General features: G+C 34.8%; 1 protein-coding gene across 1 annotated transcript; it reads right to left on the bottom strand.

Moving 5' to 3' along the window:
* Positions 1 to 373: 373 nt before the first annotated feature.
* Positions 374 to 16,976, bottom strand: LOC134237249 (NADPH--cytochrome P450 reductase-like). The gene is made up of 15 exons (XM_062719352.1): positions 16,877 to 16,976; positions 14,469 to 14,724; positions 13,809 to 13,863; positions 13,224 to 13,352; positions 12,760 to 12,909; positions 12,419 to 12,543; positions 11,941 to 12,030; positions 11,578 to 11,676; positions 11,341 to 11,457; positions 10,936 to 11,054; positions 6,038 to 6,219; positions 5,461 to 5,610; positions 4,982 to 5,246; positions 2,073 to 2,301; positions 374 to 1,725 (listed from the first exon to the last, which is right to left on the bottom strand). Exons 2-15 carry the CDS (start codon positions 14,630 to 14,632, stop codon positions 1,581 to 1,583), a joined length of 2,019 nt encoding a protein of 672 aa, XP_062575336.1. The 5' UTR covers positions 14,633 to 14,724; positions 16,877 to 16,976; the 3' UTR covers positions 374 to 1,580.
* Positions 16,977 to 20,808: the final 3,832 nt, after the last annotated feature.

Genomic DNA, 20,808 nt, shown 5'->3' with positions numbered 1-20,808 from the left:
CTTTGACAAAAGGGTGATAAGATAGAATCAATTTTCAAAGTTGTACATTTGGCATTTAGGGAACAAGAGAAAATTGTAATTTCTGTTCAAAAGTACAATTGTACAATAACGGTTTAATTTTGAATAGGATTGGCCAAAATCATATAAAATAATTGAGAGCTAATGTCGGCCTTTCAATGCTGAAACCATTGTTTAAAAAGGTTGACTCAGAGATCTACATTTTTTTGTATAAAATAAAAAGTTGGTGTGGCATTCCTCCTTAATACAATGCATCTAGATGATGATTTTTTTCCCAATTACAACTCAATATGAATAAAAACCTGTGATTTCCTCTAAACTTTGGATTTAATTTAAAAAACACAAAAAGTCAGACATCAAAATAAAATCATTTACTTGATTAATTAATTGTAATGCTTGGACATAAAATGGAGATCTACCAACTACTATACACGGACAAGGACAATATATATATTTACAAAAAAAATTGTAAAATTAATCGCTTCTTGATCAATGACATAGTACTTTCAATCTCTTGATGTATTTACCAGCACATATGAAGAATATATTATCAAAAACATGTTTTATCACTTAATGAAGTATTCTGTTAAATGCCATTATATAGCAGCATTCATTTAATTTCATATTCAAATGAGGTAATTCATAGTATTAAAAATTAAGTATGCAAAGAGTACAATTTGGTTCTCACAATATAAATCTATTAATATCTCAGCACCATGATAGAAAATTATGTTTTAAATTTCTTATTTCTTTCCAATCACAAAAATAATAATAAACAAACATTGTACAAATAAAAACTGTGTAAAAGTGATTCAAAGCAGTGAACAAACTTGATTACAATGAATCTGAAGTGAACAAACATTATGGGGTAACATGATGTTTTTAACAATTGGGTCATAATGCCATGTTTTTAAAAACAATATTTGGAATCATTTTTATACAAACATACACATGGAGAAATCTCGTCATAAAAGGGATCAAGCCTTTTTCGAAGCTTCCTAGTACAAAAGAACAATTTGGAGAAATCTCTAAAGGCAGTCTCAGTACCAAATGGAAATTAAAATTAAATTTTAAAAATGACTAACTTTTTACTTTTGACTTTTTACTAATCAGAGATTAAGTAAGGCCAAAACATCATATACACTTCATAACAGAGGAAATAATTCATTATTATGACTGTAATCATTCACTTATGATGAAAGCCCTTTTGTGCATGGAAAACCCAACAATAACCTGACAATATGTCAGATCAATAGGTATTCAGCAATTCAGCAAAAAAAAACATTTATAAAAGAAACTGATTATTGAAGTAAACATAAATACTTATGACTAAAGAATTTAAACAATGCTTTACAAAATTGCTTTTCATATATGAAAAAGTGTAAAATATATTCTATCAAATACTTAAAAATATACACACTATGTCAGCTAATTCATACTAAAGATTTGAAATTAAAACTTTCCTCTTTTAAAACACAATCAATCTCTGGTACAATATTTTTTCCCTTTATCACTTTGGTCAGCCACTCTGAACAGATCTGTTGAATAATGAATGGCCATCTTCAGCTCCATACATCACAAGAGTAGCGTCCCTTGTTCTGCATCTGTTTCACATAATTGGTTGCCTTTTCTTTATCCATATTGCCACATTCCATGATAATTTTCTCTAATGTTTCATGTACATCTCTTGCCATGTTACGAGCATCACTAAAATTAAAAAGCACAATAATTCATCTGACATTTGTAGCAAAGAACATTAATGAAAAATTATTTGAATTCTTTATTTCTAAATTCACATGCACTTCAAAAATTAAGAAACTTTCAAATTACATGCATGCAATTTTATTCCTAACTTGGAAATTACTCTCTACAAACATTAATAAATTTATGAATAATGAAAAAATTAGGAACAAAAATTTTCAATTTTTATCTGTATCTTGCTTAGCAATTCCAATCAAATGAACCACTTAATAATAATAACTTTAATATTTGATTAGTAAATGACATGAATCTAAAGATTTTAAAGCAATTCATGTAAATCAAATGCTGCTTACCCACACACATATATATGCCCTCCCTTCTCTAACATCTTCCAGGTTTCCTCCATGTTCTGCCTGAGGAGATGTTGTACGTACACCTTGTCCGGTCCATCGCGGGAGAAGGCCAGGTGGACCTTAGTCAGGGTGCCGTCCTTAGTGTATTCCTCCAGTTCCTCCTCGTATAAATAATCCTCCGTCTTACGACGACAACCAAAGTACAACACAGTGTCTCCCACAGGCTTACCTGCAACAATATACATCTATCCTCACAAAACTTGTTCAAACATGCCTTTTGCAAGTAGTAATCTAGAATTTCTTGAAAGTCAGTACAACAGTTTATTTTTTTAAAAGGGAGTATAATGTTTCACTTCATAGCTACTTGTGTAGGATTCAAGAGCTTTTTTTTTTAAATTAGTTTCAATTTTTGTTTAACAATTTTAGATATATTTGAGATTAAATGTACATGTACCTAAAACCCTTAAAAAGATATTACTGTGTAATAAAATTAGCAATAGACTTTTCATAGAACAAGAGGCCCATGGGCCTTATAGGTCACCTGAGCATTATGCAACAACTTTCCAGTGATTAAATTTGATTCATGTTTTAATCCAGATGCTATGGCATTCACAATTTTGAAAGAGGCCCCATTGATCATCATAACAATACACTTAGCAGTTGCTTAGTTTGTTTACTTAATACCCATAGGCAGGGTAGGGGAACAAAAAATGCATTTCAAGTAATATTCAGCATGATCAGTAATGCCCCATTCACACATGAACCCCTGACCCTTAGGCCTAGATCCACACATTGCACCCTTGCTTTTCAAAAATTTTTCAAATTGATTAATACCAAGGAGCATATTTCGAACAATTCATCCAGTTTCAGTATATAAGTACAGCCCCCCCCCCCTTTATGGTACCCCTGACCCTGGGGCCTTGAAATTCACAATTCTGGAAGATTAGTACCCTTGCTCATCACAACTATATAGGTAGTTCATCTGCTTAATACCAAGGAGCAGAGAAGAAAACTTTCAAAGATTCAATGTATTTTCACTAAAAAATCAATAGAGCCCCGCCCTATCACTAGAACCCCTGACCCTAGGGCCATAAAATTCACAATTTTGGAAGAGGTAATCTTGCTCATCATAACTATGTAATTAGTTTATTTCATTCCTAGGAGCAGAGAAGAAGATTTTCAAAGAATTCATGTAATTTCACTATATAATCTATAGAGCCCCGCCCTTACACCCGAACCCTCCTGACCCTAGGGCCATAAAATTCACAATTTTGGTAGAGGTACTCTTGCTCATCATAACTATGCATTTAGTTAGTTATTTAATATCCAGGAGCAGAGAAGAAGATTTTCAAAGAATTCATGAATTTTCACTATGTAATCTATAGAGCCCCCCCCTTACACCAGACCCCTGACCCTGGGGCCATGAAATTCACAATTTTGGTAGAGGCACTCTTGCTCATCATAACTATGCACTTAGTTAGTTTATTTAATACCCAGGAGCAGAGAAGAAGATTTTCAAAGAATTCATGTAATTTCACTATATTATCTATAGACCCCCCCCCCTACACCAGAACCCCTGACCCTGGGGCCATAAAATTCACAATTTTGGTAGAGGTACTCTTGCTCATCATAACTATGCATTTAGTTAGTTATTTAATATCCAGGAGCAGAGAAGAAGATTTTCAAAGAATTCATGAATTTTCACTATATAATCTATCGAGCCCCCCCCCCCCCTTACACCAGAACCCCTGACCCCGGGGCCATAAAATTCACAATTTTGGTAGAGGCACTCTTGCTCATCATAACTATGCACTTAGTTAGTTTATTTAATATCCAGGAGCAGAGAAGAAGATTTTTAAAGAATTCATGAATTTTCACTATATAATCTATAGAGCCCCACCCCTACACCAGAATCCCTGACCCTGGGGCCATGAAATTCACAATTTTGGTAGAGGTACTCTTGCTCATCATAACTATGCATTTAGTTAGTTTATTTAATATCCAGGAGCAGAGAAGAAGATTTTTAAAGAATTCATGAATTTTCACTATATAATCTATAGAGCCCCACCCTTACACCAGAACCCCTGACCCTGGGGCCATAAAATTCACAATTTTGGTAGAGGCACTCTTGCTCATCATAACTATGTACTTAGTAGGTTTATTTAATACCCAGGAGCAGAGAAGAAGATTTTCAAAGAAATAATGCATTTTCACTATATACTTATTTGGCCCCGCCCTAGCACTAGAACCCATGACCCCGGGGCCATGAATTTCACAATTTTGGTAGAGGACTCAATGCTGATTACAATCATGCAAACAGTTTGACTGCTTGATGTCCAGGAGTAAAGAAGAAGATTTTTAAAGATTGCACTAATTTTAGTGGTTTTTGCCCCACCCCCCAGGCCCCAGGGGGGCAGGGACCATGAAATTCACAATTTTTGTTCCCCTTTACCCATAGATGCTATATGCCAAATTTGGTTGAAATTGATTCAGTGGTTTCAGAGAAGAAGCTGAAAATGTTCAAATGTTAACGCACGACGAACGACGAACGACGGACGACGAACGACGACGGACGAAAAGTGATAGCAATAGGTCACCTGAGTTTACTCAGGTGACCTAAAAATACTCTTAATGATAAGGCATAATCTAAAGTAATGTATTGGTACATGAAAATACTGTAAAAGTACTTTTTTCCGCGTGGTATTAATTTACGCAATGTACGCGGTCACAAATTTTCTGCGGAAATTTGTCCAATCATACTTAATACAAATGTAAGGCATATAGTGACAGTCTAAGAAATCGGCGTAATTTTCTACCCGCAGATTAAACAGAAATTGAGATTCCGCGGAATTATGACCCAGTGGAAAAAAGTACGTCTACAGTAACTGAATGCAGTAATTCATATTTACCCTCTTTCCTTAGGAAATTCCTTTCTTGAATAAATCCTCTAAAGGGAGCTAACCCTGTGCCGGGTCCGATCATTATGACTGGTGTGTTGGCCTTGAAAGGAAGACGGAACTGAGATTTCCTGACGTAGATGGGAACAGTAGGTTTAATGCCATTGGTCGGTCTCTTTAGGGTCAGCCAGTTGGTAGCAACTCCTTTCATCGTCCTATTTGTCTTGGTTTTATATTTGACTACAACCGCTGTTATATGTATACTAGTAGAATTGACCTGTAGTGATGAAATTTATAATCAAATAAAGGATAAAAATACTGAAAGGAACTTAGACCTCAATTAATATTTGTTTATTAAATGCCACACACTATATTAATTGGTGTATGGTGTAATTAACAAAAATTTAATTTTTCATGAAAAATAATGAATGAAAAGTAATTTTGGAGCATCTGTAACATTAAAGATCAGAAATTTAGTTGTCCATACAAACCTTAGGAGATGAAGAAATGGAATAGTATCTAGCCTGTAACCTAGGTAACAGTTCACAGAGATGGTCGATAGGAGGTTTGACAGAAGGTAGGTCCTCTAGTATAGCTGTGATGTTTCTCCTGTCCTTAACCACCCAATCACTGTACAATGTCTGTAATAACAAAAGATACCATAAATCATGATCAAAATTTCTCAATCATTTATAATGTATCCTAAGATTAATTATTCCATTTCAGAGCAAGCCCAAGGTAGTAGGAGGCCATCCATTACACACTACCCAAGGTAGAGCACTTCTTTAGATCTCTCTATAAGAGAGGAGGATATCTCTTTCATAGCTTCCTACTACCGCTAGCTTGTGCTAATGTGTTCAGCCTTTAGCTTGATTGGCATGCCAGAGGTCTCGGGTCAAATTCAAACAAATGCATAAACCTCTCACTATACTCTTACTGTCCATGCAGTATAGCTCAAAAATTCACTTACATCAAAAAGAATATATGTTTGCCTTAAATTTGATATGTATTTTGCCTTAAGTGCATACTAAAGTAAGCACAATATAATTTTAACTTCTGAGTGTGTACCTTGCCCTCTGGTGTAGAAGATGTCAGTTTTAACAGGAAATCTTTATCTTTCTGGTCCTGTGCGTATTCTGCCAGTTCCCGTAGAATGTGTGTCCTTGGTGTCCCTGTGATATCGAGGTAGTGGGAGAGAGCAGTGCGGTAGGTGGTGGGGCACGGGAAGGGGTATTTCTTACTGGCCTCCTCTGTAATAATATTATTTATAGGTAATAAAAGTAAGTCAAATATAACAGAGTTATGAATTGTGGTCTAATACACTAGGGTTATAAATTACATTCAAATTCTATACATGTAATTTGTTATAATTGATTGCATATTTCATGTTCTTTGTTGTAGTACTGGTACTTGAAAAGAAAATGGTCCTGTAAGCTTACAATTCAGCATGTGTTTACTCATATAACTCTTTTGAGGCAAGAAATGGCACAGAATGAACAAAATATCAATTAACTTGTGAACAAATTCATTTTCCTCTAAAAACGCAGGTATGATTTACTCTTACTAGAAACATGAGAGAACAAATTTATCCCCTGAAGACAACAGGCTCATGGGCCATATCGCTCACCCGAGCATTGTGGCTATGAAAAAGTAGAAATTGGTTTACGATTGAAAAGTTTAAATCCAAAAGTTTAGCCCCGCCCTACCCCCGGTGGTCATGATTTGAACAAACTTGAATCTACACTACCTGGGGATGCTTCTGTATAAATATGAGCAATTATGGCTTTGTCATTCTTGAGAAGAAGATTTTTAAAGAATTTTCCTATATATTTCTATGTAAAACTTTGGTCGGCCATTTTGGCCCTGCCCTACCCCCAGGGGTCATGATTTGAACAAACTTGAATCTACACTACCTGAGCATGCTTCCATATAAATATGATGAATTATGGCTTTGTCATTCTTGAGAAGAAGATTTTTAAAGAATTTTCCTATATATTTCTATGTAAAACTTTGGTCGGCCATTGTGGCCCCGCCCTACCCCCAGGGGTCATGATTTAAACAAATTTAAATCTACACTACCTGAGCATGCTTCCATATAAATATGATGAATTATGGCTTTGTCATTCTTGAGAAGAAGATTTTTAAAGAATTTTCCTATATATTTCTATGTAAAACTTTGGTCAGCCATTTTGGCCCCGCCCTACCCCCGGGGGTCATGATTTGAAAAAATTTGAATCTATACTACCTGAGCATGCTTCCATATAAATATGATCAATTATGGCTTTGTCATTCTTGAGAAGAAGATTTTTAAAGAATTTTCCTATATATTTCTATGTAAAACTTTGGTCGGCCATTTTGGCCCCGCCCTACCCCCGGGGGTCATGATTTGAACAAACTTGAATCTACACTACCTGAGGATGTTTCTCCATAAGTTTCATCTTTCCTGGCACGGTGGTTCTTGAGAAGAAGATTTTTAAAATATACCACCAAATTTTCATTTATTCCCAATTATCTCCCCTTGAATGAGGGCATGGCCCTTCATTTGAACAAACTTGAATCTCCTTCTCCCAAGGATACTTTGTGGCAAGTTTGGTTGAAATTGGCCCAGCGGTTCTTGAGAAGAAGTCGAAAATATGAAAAGTTTACAGACAGACAGACAGACAGACGGACAGACAGACAGCTAGACAGACAGACGGACGCCGGACAAAATGTGATCAGAAAAGCTCACTTGAGCTTTCAGCTCAGGTGAGCTAAACAAGAGGCCCATGGGCCACTTCGCTCACCTGAGCACTAAGGGTTGGAAAAAGTAGAAAATGGCTTTTAATTGTAAAGTTTAAATCCAAAAGTAGTCCCATGACCAATCATGGATTTGCTATTTTTTAGAAAATGATTTTTAAAGAATTTTCCTATATATATCTTTAAAAACTTTGGTCGGCCATTTTGGCCCCGCCCTACCCCTGGGGGGTCATGATTTGAACAAATTTGAATCAACACTACCTGAGCATGCTTCCATATAAATATGATCAATTATGGCTTTGTCATTCTTGAGAAGAAGATTTTTAAAGAATTTTCCTATATATTTCTATGTAAAACTTTGGTCGGCCATTTTGGCCCCGCCCTACCCCCGGGGGTCATGATTTGAATAAACTTGAATCTACACTACCTGAGGATGTTTCTCCATAAGTTTCATCTTTCCTGGCACAGTGGTTCTTGAGAAGAAGATTTTTAAAATATACCACCAAATTTTCATTTATTCCCAATTATCTCCCCTTGAATGAGGGCATGGCCCTTCATTTGAACAAACTTGAATCTCCTTCTCCCAAGGATACTTTGTGGCAAGTTTGGTTGAAATTGGCCCAGCGGTTCTTGAGAAGAAGTCGAAAATATGAAAAGTTTACAGACAGACAGACAGACAGACGGACAGACAGACAGCTAGACAGACAGACGGACGCCGGACAAAATGTGATCAGAAAAGCTCACTTGAGCTTTCAGCTCAGGTGAGCTAAACAAGAGGCCCATGGGCCACTTCGCTCACCTGAGCACTAAGGGTTGGAAAAAGTAGAAAATGGCTTTTAATTGTAAAGTTTAAATCCAAAAGTAGTCCCATGACCAATCATGGATTTGCTATTTTTTAGAAAATGATTTTTAAAGAATTTTCCTATATATATCTTTAAAAACTTTGGTCGGCCATTTTGGCCCCGCCCTACCCCTGGGGGGTCATGATTTGAACAAATTTGAATCAACACTACCTGAGCATGCTTCCATATAAATATGATCAATTATGGCTTTGTCATTCTTGAGAAGAAGATTTTTAAAGAATTTTCCTATATATTTCTATGTAAAACTTTGGTCGGCCATTTTGGCCCCGCCCTACCCCCGGGGGTCATGATTTGAATAAACTTGAATCTACACTACCTGAGGATGTTTCTCCATAAGTTTCATCTTTCCTGGCACAGTGGTTCTTGAGAAGAAGATTTTTAAAATATGTCACCAAATTTTCATTTATTCCTAATTATCTCCCCTTGAATGAGGGCATGGCCCTTCATTTGAACAAACTTGAATCTCCTTCTCCCAAGGATACTTTGTGGCAAGTTTGGTTGAAATTGGCCCAGCGGTTCTTGAGAAGAAGTCGAAAATATGAAAAGTTTACAGACAGACAGACGGACAGACTGACAGACGGACAGACAGACAGACAGACGGACGCCGGACAAAATGTGATCAGAAAAGCTCACTTGAGCTTTCAGCTCAGGTGAGCTAAACAAGAGGCCCATGGGCCACTTCGCTCACCTGAGCACTAAGGGTAGGAAAAAGTAGAAAATGGCTTTTAATTGTAAAGTTTAAATCCAAAAGTAGTCCCATGACCAATCATGGATTTGCTATTTTTTAGAAAATGATTTTTAAAGAATTTTCCTATATATATCTTTAAAAACTTTGGTCGGCCATTTTGGTCCCGCCCTACCCCCCGGGTCATGATTTTAACAAATTTGAATCTACACTAGTTGAGCATGCTTCCATATAAATATGATGAATTATGGCTTTGTCATTCTTGAGAAGAAGATTTTTAAAGAATTTTCCTATATATTTCTATGTAAAACTTAGGTCGGCCATTTTGGCCCCGCCCTACCCCCGGGGGGTCATGATTTGAACAAATTTGAATCTACGCTACCTGAGCATGCTTCCACATAAATATGATGAATTATGGCTTTGTCATTCTTGAGAAGAAGATTTTTAAAGAATTTTCCTATATATTTCTATGTAAAACTTTGGTCGGCCATTTTGGCCCCGCCCTACCCCCAGGGGTCATGATTTGAACAAACTTGAATCTACACTACCTGAGCATGCTTCCATATATATATGACGAATTATGGCTTTGTCATTCTTGGGAAGAAGATTTTTAAAGAATTTTCCTATATATTTCTATGTAAAACCTTGGGTGACCATTTTGGCCCCGCCCTACCCCCAGGGGTCATGATTTGAACAAATTTGAATCTACACTACCTGAGCATGCTTCCATATAAATATGATGAGTTATGGCTTTGTCATTCTTGGGAAGATGATTTTTAAAGAATTTTCCAATATATTTGTATGTAAAACTTTGGTCGGCCATTTTGGCCCCGCCCTACCCCCGGGGGTCATGATTTGAATAAACTTGAATCTACACTACCTGAGCATGCTTCCATATAAATATGATGAAGTATGGCTTTGTCATTCTTGAGAAGAAGATTTTTAAAGAATTTCCTATATATTTCTATGTAAAACTTAGGTCGGCTATTTTGGCCCCGCCCTACCCCCGGGGGTCATGATTTGAACAAATTTGAATCTACACTACCTGAGGATGTTTCCCCATAAGTTTCGTTTTTCCTGGCACAGTGGTTCTTGAGAAGAAGATTTTTAAAATATGCCACCAAATTTTCATGAATTCCCAATTATCTCCCCTTGAATGAAGGCGTGGCCCTTCATTTGAACAAACTTGAATCCCCTTCATCCAATGATACTTTGTGGCAAGTTTGGTTGAAATTGGCTTAACGGTTCTTGAGAAGAAGTCGAAAATGTGAAAAGTTTACAGACAGACAGACAGACGGATGCCGGACAAAATGTGATCAGAAAAGCTCACTTGAGCTTTCAGCTCAGGTGAGCTAAAAAGGGCCATGTCTGTTTCAGAATTTCATGAAATTGTTGCATACAAAAGAGAAGAAAAAAACATTTATTCTCAAAAAATCTGAATAAATATTTGCATCTCAAAGTAAATGCAATGAAAAAAAAAAGCTCTTTAACACATAACATGATAAAATTACAGAAGGCTACCACATCAAAGCTGGTTCCATAATGTTCAGGCAAATGATTAAATTTACTGTAATTATGCCTGAGGTGGTATCCACTATGATTGGCCACAGCTGCATGATCACATAAATCTATCATTTCTACTCTATTGGAACCTTCTTATTTTCCAAACAAATTAAACCTACCGTCGACATTAGTGAGGGTGAACATTTGATCTAGATCCACATTTAAGGTTTTTCCGATTAGTTCCACCAGCTCTGGATCATTGACAGGGTACACCGCCACATGGTCTCCTGCCTCATATCTACAATACAGAGACTTAGTCTTAGTTAAAGGGAGGAGGATTTACATGTACTACTGTACTGTGAAATAAAATAGGCTTCTGATTTCATCAAAAATATTTGAGAGTTGTACTTATCAGTCAGCAGGTTATGACTAGTAGATTCTTATATTAGATTATTATTATAAAAAATATCGTTCTCTACGATAGAGGTTCTGAAAATGGGGACTGAGAGTTTAACAATGTTTATATACCGATGACTCTATCATGTAAAACACTGGACTAAATTAATGTATCAAATTACACAAACCTGATCTTTGATCCTGTAATGTCAAACTCAATATGCATACAGGACCTGTCTCCGCCTTTGTGAAGTTCTCGGTTCACACTCACAGGTGCCAAAAACGGGTTCTTAGCATCGTAGGGTCTATAAACAAATATTATATAACATAATACATCACCATTATACTTACATGTACACTTAACAAGGTGCGTCCTTGTTAATACATGTAATTACTTTAAGATTATCATATAAAACAAAACCTACGGTTTTTGGTTTCCAAATGATCCTAATCTGGCAATTTCTCCCTTGTAACATTTCTCTATTGATAGATCATCATGGACAGTGAGGCTATACTGGCGTATACTGAAACCATTATAAAATATTACATACAAATGTAACACATTTTATACAACAATAAAATAAGGCTTTGCCATTACTATCATATGATGTAATAAGGGAACTACATGTTATCAGTCTTCTAGTCCCTAAAGTCAATGACTCCATAAAGATCTTATTGGACTAAAACATGGTACATTATATATTACAATCTGTGAGGTTATTGAACTGTGGTGATACTTGATAATACAGATGAAACCTAACAGACGAATGTAACCCTCTATCACTGACCTGACTTGATCCCCGGTGGGCTGAACACCGAAGTGTTCACACACCGCCGGCCAAAACTTCTCCCTCCAGGTTATAAAATCTTCCTCAATACTGAAAGCAAAAGCAATGGCATACAATATCAATATTCATAGGGTCATACATTCAGAATTTTAAAAGTAAACATGAATATAAAACTACTCTGCGTTGTACAATTGTCAGTAAATTATATATGAGAAAGTTATTTCTAGAAAACTCATAAATATGTACAGAACCCTGTTCAGCAATGTGTTCATGTCAAAATGTCATTCACAATACTGCATCATATAAATATAAGACAAACATCAGTGACTTTGAATTATTTCTGAAGTCTAGTTATTGCCTTACATAAAAATTTAGACAAATGGGCACTGTAACTTTAGAGTACCTGAAGATACTGGGCCCTATAAAGCATTAGGAGAAATGATAAAATTACAGAGACATGATATTTCTTTGTACATACTTGGCATCATCATCTCCCAGTCCTAAGTCATAGATCCTCTCCGCTCCCAGCTCTTCTAATCTTTTGTCTACATAGATTCCCATAGCATTGTAATGTTCATATGTCTTATTTCCTAATCCAAACACCTGAAAGGGCACATGCACTATTTATATATTTTTCCAAACCTAGTACAACTATCTGATCACGTCATTTTCAGCTAATAGATGTTTATATTAAATCTAGTGCCTCAAGTTTAATTTAGATGAGAACAGTCTTTGATATCCAATGCCTTTTCCAAAAATTAATATTAGAAGATTGTAAAGCTTATTTGAACAAATTTTCAATGTAATACATGTACTTACAGCAAATTTGACTCCTGTTAGATCGGATTCCCCATTCTGTAGCCAGTTGTAGAATTCCTGGGCATTGTCTGTGGGGTCTCCCTCTCCATAGGTAGCCATACAAAATATAGCTAGAGAATTCTCTATTTCTGGTAGACTGCTAAGATTGTCCTGTTAAAAAAAAATAGGTAGCCATACAAAATATAGCTAGGGAATTCTCAGGTCCGGAATTCTCTATCTCTGGTAGACTACAAAGATTGTCCTACAAAAGGATGTTTATGAGTAACTAAGAGAAACAGTCTATAAAGCTGCTATTCATAACTTCTTACCGTCCATTTTTGCCTCTTTTTGAGAAGAATTATCGAGAAGGGAAGACCTCAACATGGGTATTACAGTTACTTTTTTTTATTTAAAACGTAAGAAATTTATAAAAATTGTTTACAATTCAAGATTTAGGGCTCTACCATTATAATGAATAATTTTACCATTTCACACTCCTCTGGATCCGCCACCATGCCTTTCATGCCGAATCCCTGGGCATCTTTAGCCAAGCGACCAGCAAATTCTTCTGCTGTGCCAGTTTGTGAACCATAAAACACAATAACATTCCTACCCTGTAAATATTAGTAAACATTTATATGATGAACGGAACACGAAGGTTATTTAGACAGCACAACTCTACAACCAGTTATACAAATATATGCATTATATCAATGCTATTTCTCAGATACCCTTATGCAAAACATATTTACAAAATCTGGAAAAAGTCCCCTCAGCAAACCCTTCAATGACTCTTCCTAAAATTTAACAAGTTCTTAATTGTCCCCAGTATATTTCATTGAAATCTTCTAAATAATATATGTTTTGAAATAAATTACAGAGAAAAAATACAACAATCTTCAACTCTCATATAAGTTTAGGTTATAAAACATTTTTTAATTTAAAAAAAAATTGAATAAACATGGAAAAACACAGTAAAACATATTAAACTTGAAGATTCATAAAAATGTGAATTTGATAAGGAAACATTAAACTGGCCATTCCATGAGTCAGAATTAGTATATGCTTACGGAAGATTTCATTTTGTTGATGAAACTAGGATCATTCATTCTTCCTTGAACTGGTCTACAAGTACATATAAAAAGACTTGATAAGTAATATGGTAGATAATTTAAATTTGATGATGTAATAAATTATGCTAGAAGTCAAAAGTAAATTTTCATCAAATTATTTGTTATTTTATTCCTTAAACATGCTAAACAGACGTGGCTGCCCTTTCTAAGAGGGAACAATAAATTAATTGTAAAAGTGCTCATGTACTTTTATAGTTAATTGATTTTCATGACCTAGCTTGACTGGTATCTGCTCAATAACCAGTTAGAGTGCAAAACATTTCAATTTACGTAAATCATGTCTGTAAAAAAAGTCCTCATACTAATCAAAGTGTTAATGCAGAATTTTATTGATTGGCAAAAAATTCCCAAACAGCAAGCCATGTTTTTATCACATACGATCTTGAACTTTTAGGCATCCTGCAACTCAATCTTTCATTCCTACACAGTGAAAATTTTTTTTTTATGGTCTCTTAATAGAGCCATGTAGAGCATAAAATTAAGGCCCTTCACATTAACAAAGCATCATTAACCTCACCAAAGGATTTCACAGAAGTACAACACTCCTACAACTACCCTAGTTTCGTATTGACAGTGTAACAGAGTGCAACAACTTACTGTACAGTCAGCTTTTTGAAGGTTGGCTGTTCCTGTTTCTTGCTCTTGAAGAAGAACCAGTAAGCGGCCATGCCCGCCAGTACAGACAGAATGAAAAAGTCCAGGACTGAAAACAGCCCCTCCTCTTCCACTGGGACCTCCGAGGCGCCACCGTCAGTACTCATGGCTGGGTTAAAATTGGGTCAATTCACAACACAATCACTGGAATTAAGTGGTTTCCTTTATTTATATGGTACTCCGAAATCACTGATTATTCCTGGAAAGAATGAAAAGATTACAGTTTAGAGGTTGTTATTATCATGAGCATGCAATTTCAAATCAAATAATATTTAATAATGACCATGGTATATGTAAAAGGAATAAACTGAAATAGAAAAATTGCCCCCTCCTTTCCTTTATACATGATTATACACATCAAGGCAGGTTGCCATTGTTTCTTCATTATTATATAACAAAGCCACAGAGTTTACAGGCCCTCTTCTTATACCACAGAGTTTTAATTCACATCCTGTGTATCTATGAGCACCTTTTCTGATTATGGTCGGAGACAACTTATAACAACACTGCATTAATACATACTAAAATAAGCAGTCGGCTCACTGAAAGGCAATAACAATGAACACTTCATCTACTTCCTCACACAACCGATAAATCCCCAAGTAAGAAATTTTATTAAAATATCACATCATTGATTAGCACTAATTCATAAAAACTTGAAAAATTTTCCTAACAAATTACAACATTACATCAAATCGCATTACATCTAAATAGAATAAACTCCCTGGGGTGCAGTTCTTTTGAATGATAATTATGGTACCCTGTTATGTGTTTTCCTGTCAATCCTGTGGATGAATAACAATGGAACACATGCATTTTTTTCCCTGATTCACCCTAGTTAAATTATAACCTAAGGAACATAATAAGTAGCATGAAAATAATGGCTTTTGTCTTTCAGATGTAAATGCGACACATTGGGTAAATTACCTTGTGTGTGCCGAATTTAATGAATAATGATATGTGTAGATAATGTTTATTTTATTTGTCATTTTAGCATTTGTGTTGTTGTATTTAAATGGTTGAAGAATGTACAAAAAAAATGAGGTGATAACTTGTGTGACACAATTGAACATTTAGCCTATGTCAACCTATGTCAAGTTTCAAGTCAATCATATTCGTATTTCATCAATTCACGAGAACAACTTATTCATAAACTGTTAGAGAGGGGGGTTTTGGCTACTAACATGTATAAAAATATTTCAATATACATTACAATGTTTTTGAAATTAATGAAAACATGGAATTTCATTCATGTCAACTTATGCATGTTATATTCAATTCAATTCGTTTACTGACCAATTAAGGGCCCACCCTCTTGGGGCAAAAAGCAAGTACATTGTTAAAATGTATATAATGGTTATATACATACACATGAAATGTAATATATGAAATTCTAATAATAAAAGTAGATCTTTTTTTATATATTAATTTAAGTGAATAGAAAAATGTGGGCCAGTAGAAGTTGTGACATTGGGGGCCCACGTGGCCCCTTAGTTTTTAAATGTTTATTTGCAGCCCTGAATCTATATACTGATGGGATGATGATTGATTAAAAATAAAATTGAAAATTGATTGGTTTACTCTTTTCAATTTAAATTATTGATTACATTTTTTTTTCAATCAGAAAATGCTGTCTATATATAGATCCGAAATAACATCTTTTAGCACCTGAATTACTGGTTTTTAAGTTTTAATTAAATCAAGTTTACCTAAAGACCCACTCACCCTATATACTCGTCTAACAGTGAACAGTTCATTGTGATCACAATTAAACTTCTGACAGGTTGATGAAGCCGATATTAGAAATTGGTTTAGACTAATATGCAGATATTGAAGTACTATTAATTACAGGTGGAATTACGTACCTTAATAATCATAGAAGAATCACAGGTGGAAGAATTAGGCCTAATTTTAAGTCAATTTAAGATCTTCAGGTGATTTTCAACGAGGTCAGAAAATTCGGTTTATATTACAACTTTAATTCAACTTACCCTTAGAGCTTCTCTTTTATCACAACTATTTTCCTTGATCATGCAATTATTACAAATGTTTGCATTAGCTGAGGTGCTAAGGTCAAAGTTCAATTTCTGGTACAGTGCTACGTGCAAGTTCAGTTAAATGTTTATCTCAGATATTTAACTCAGAGAAAATGCAATTCAGATATTTTTAAACATGATTGGGGGTCATCGACATCAGGACATGCGCTGACCGACAACCACGTAGAAAAATTGCAGTTATACAACAGCACTGACCAAGAACTAGTATATCAGCTGTCTCGTGGAAAAAGGTGGGCTAAATCTACACATGTGAAATGCAACTCAATCAGAACTAAAAGAAATAAAAAGAAATACCTTAATTTTAAGCTTTCCAATCAACTTAAAACTCCTTAAAGTTAAATAAGCATCCCTTTATCATATTCATTGCGACACGATTTCTATTATACAGATTGTGAATGACGTCACCAATAGTTGTGTAAATTCTACTCGGGGAGTAGTCAATAATTATTACTAAGTAAGCATTTTGACAAAATCGGGAGAGTTGGCAAAATTCTGTGATTTTAATGTGTTCTAGTACATTTATGAAATAAATTATCACATATTGAATAATTAAAATCTAGCAGCATAACTTAAAACGGATGAATAATGAATTTATTATTAGGTCCCCACTCGGCATGCATTAACCGGTTAGTTACTGTATTGTTCCTTTAGAATCATTAAAATATTAATATCTAACAAAATTTTAAAAAGCCTCAAAATGCACATCTTAACAAATAATTTTTTTTAAAAGATAAATTAAGAAGACCTATATAGCCCTAACACGCTGATCTAGAGGGCAGCATGGGGGGTCCAGAATTTGCTGAGAGATAAACATATTAAATATATGCATAGTGAAGTCGCATAGGCAGTAAAGTGACTAAAAATACAGTAGAACTTCCTAGATAACGCAACTTCTTGTTAGTTTGAAGGAAATGTCAAACATATGATGTATAAGATTTTTTTTTACTAGGATGGAACACCTCACCCCGGAAAAAAAATCCCTGGATCTTCTCTCATGAATAGGATTATCTCAAGTGATTTTTTTTTAATCTATCAGTTTAATTGCTTACATTTTAAAAATTCGTGATTAGAATCATTTTCCAGGGATTTAGCATTATTTTTAAAGTGGGGAGGAAAAAACCTCAAAGATCCTAATTCATTTTGGTAGAGGGGTGTGTGTGTGTGTGTGTGGGGGGGGGGGGGTTATAAGCGACCTTCTTTCAGTGCCACTTTTTATGTACTACTACATTACGTTATAATGTACATTTTCCTATAGACATTAATCGGCCTTTCAATGATTATTAAATTAAAAAGTTATGATTGGAAAAGTTAGGGACTAGACCTACTTGGCCCCGAGGTCCCAATCTGATTCAAATCAGATCTTTGTTACGCGCCGAAATTCTGATGGTTGCTGAACAGCGACTATCAGAATTTCGGAGCGTAACAAAGATCTGATTTTAATCAGACCCCCCCCCCCCCTTCGATGCTACACTGTAGCTTTCAATAGATCATTAAAACCTGTGTAAGAAAAGAAAAATCAAGTTTAAAAAAAATGCAAAAGATGGCTTTTTTCTGAATTTCATATTCAGCATTATTCACACACTTCTTTTCTCTTTCCAATATTTTCAATTCATCTTTTCTTTTTTTTTCTTTTTGTTCAAAAAGCATAAAAGGTTGTTCTTTACAGGCTTTTCTTACCCCCATATAATTAAACCAATCCAAATCAACTCGGAAATTAAGATCGTGAATGATACATAGTTCTTCAGAAAAAAGCTTCATTTGTTTGATTTGCTATGATACACAGTGAGAGGGGGAGAGGGAAAGGAAGACTGTAATGGATTTATACGTTACATGTAATGATATATTAAGAGAAGACACTGATTATATTTTGTACAATATTCACATCAATTATGATATTTTGAAAGTTTGGGATCAAAACCTTCTAGAAATTGTATCCTGTATTTTACATTTACTTAAGAGAGGTAAAACTAGGAGACTTATTGTTCAAAGAACAATAAGAGGTCTTTCCACCTTCTTAGAATTTCAAATTGTTTTATATCTGACAACTTAAAAATTAAATTCCATGAAAAAGAAACCAAAATCATCTTAAAGCATTTAATAAATGAAAATAAAAAAAAAATGGAATGACTTTGACCTTTGACCTTGATAAAATGTTCAAGGTCAAAGGTCAAGGGTCACAATGCAATTGACCCCATGTTTCTACCATTAATAGTTTTCAAGTTATGAGTCTTAAAAGTATGTACAAAGAAGTTAAAGGGCAATAACTCATATAAGGGGTCATCAGATCCTTTCGAACTTATACAGCTTACTTAGGCCTAAAGACCCTTAAGACATTAGTGAAGGTCTGGTGTCTCTACGGACTACAGTTTCGGAGGAGTAGTGATAACAAGGTTTTTAGCACAAAGGGCAATAACTTTTAAAGGGGTTAATGTTAGGGAACAAAAATAAAATCCTTGAAACAGTTTTAATAGTACATATTATTGATGCATAGACATTCAGTATACGTTAAAAGACAAAAGAGATATAAAAAGAGCTGAATTTCTCATTTTTTGAATGACCTTGACCTTTGACCTTTACATGAATTTTAAGCTCAAAGGTCAATGAATCTTATGCAGTTGGTCCCGTATCTCTACGACTTGTCGTTTTGAAAATTTTTAATTATTTGTAAAATTCAAAAAGTTTAAGGGGCTATAACTCAATGAAGGGGTAACCGAATACTTTCGCAATGAATAGATTCCAGAGTCCCCTTAAGTAGTCGAAGACATTGATGAAAGTTTCATATCTCTACGGTTTATGGTTTCGGAAGAGTAGCGATAACAAGCATTTCTTGCGAAAGGGGCAATAACTTCAAAAGCGGTCATAGTTCATACGCGTTGGGTCAAATTTGTTCATAACTTCTAATGACCTTTAAGATGAACAAAAAGTCTTTTCAATAAATGTCGAAATAAAAAATCAGCGGAAGAAGAATAACTAGGAGACTTATTGTTCAAAGAACAATAAGAGGTCTTTCCACCTTTTGAATTTTAATTTCATTTATAATTTATCTCTTTAAGATTAAATTTCATAAAAAAGAAACCAGGAATGGCTTAAGAGAAGAAAAAAATAAAAATTTAAAATTTTTCAGGTGACCTTGACCTTGGACCTTCAAATCATATTCAAGGTCAAAGGTCAAGGGTCACATTGTAGTTAACCTCATGTCTCTATGACTTATAGTTTTAAAGTTATAAGGTTGAATAGTAAGCACAAAAGCATTAAAGGGCAGTAACTCATTCAAGGAGTCACCAGATCCTATGGCGCTTGAACATAAAAGTTTTGCCTAAGGTCCCATCAGACATTAGAGAAGTTTTCATGTCTTTTCGGTTTACGGTTTTGGAGCAATAGCAAATAAAATGTTTTTTGCACAAGGGGCAATAACTTTTAATAGGGTCAATCTTCAGGGACAAGAATGAAATGTTTGAAACAGTTTTAAGAGTACATATTAATGATGCATAGACATTAAGCATATGTTGAAAGGCAAAAGAGATATAAAAAGAACTAAATTTCTCAGTTTTGGAATGACCTTGACCTTTGACCTTTACATGAATTTTAAGCTCAAAGGTCAATGAATCTTATGCAGTTGGGTGCATGTCTCTATCACTTCTCGTTTTGAAAATTTTTAATTATTTGTAAAATTCAAAAAGTTTCAGGGGCAATAACTCATTGAAGGGGTCACCAAAGACTTTCACAATGAATAGATTCCAGAGTCCTCTCAATTAGTCGAAGACTTTAGTGAAGGTTTCATATTTCTACAGTTTACGGTTTTGAAGTAGTAGCGATAACAAGGTTTTTCGCACAAAGGGCGATAACTTTTAATGGGGTCAATCTTACAGAATACAAATTTATCCTTTAAAATAGTTTTAAGAGTACATATTAATGATGCTAAGACAGTTTGTATATGCTAAGCGACAAAAACGATATAAAAAGAGCTTAATTTCTCAATTTTGGAATGACCTTGACCTTTGACCTTTGCAATAATTTCATGACCAAAGGTCAATGAATCTAATGCAGTTGGTCCCATGTCTCTATCACTTCTCGTTTTGAAAAGTTTTAATTATTTGTAAAATTCAAAAAGTTTCAGGGGCAATAATTCATTGAAGGGTTCACCGAAGACTTTCGCAATGAATAGATTCCAAAGTGCTCTCAATTAGTCGAAGACTTTAGTGAAGGTTTCATATTTCTACGGTTTA

This window comes from Saccostrea cucullata, unplaced genomic scaffold, assembly GCF_032062105.1.
Source record: "Saccostrea cucullata isolate Sc308-1 unplaced genomic scaffold, CSIRO_AGI_Scuc_v1 ctg3326, whole genome shotgun sequence".
Taxonomy (NCBI): Eukaryota; Metazoa; Mollusca; class Bivalvia; order Ostreida; family Ostreidae; genus Saccostrea; species Saccostrea cuccullata.
This window is presented reverse-complemented; position numbering and strand designations above follow the sequence as displayed.

Coding starts and splice junctions, on each gene's coding strand:
- LOC134237249 (XM_062719352.1), bottom strand. CDS start 14,632: ATGAGTACTGACGGTGGCGCCTCGGAGGTCCCAGTGGAAGAGGAGGGG. Junction 5,247..5,460: donor CCATTTCTTCATCTCCTAAG/GTTTGTATGGAC, acceptor TCATCACTACAG/GTCAATTCTACTAGTATACA. Junction 2,302..4,981: donor GAATTTCCTAAGGAAAGAGG/GTAAATATGAAT, acceptor ATATTGTTGCAG/GTAAGCCTGTGGGAGACACT.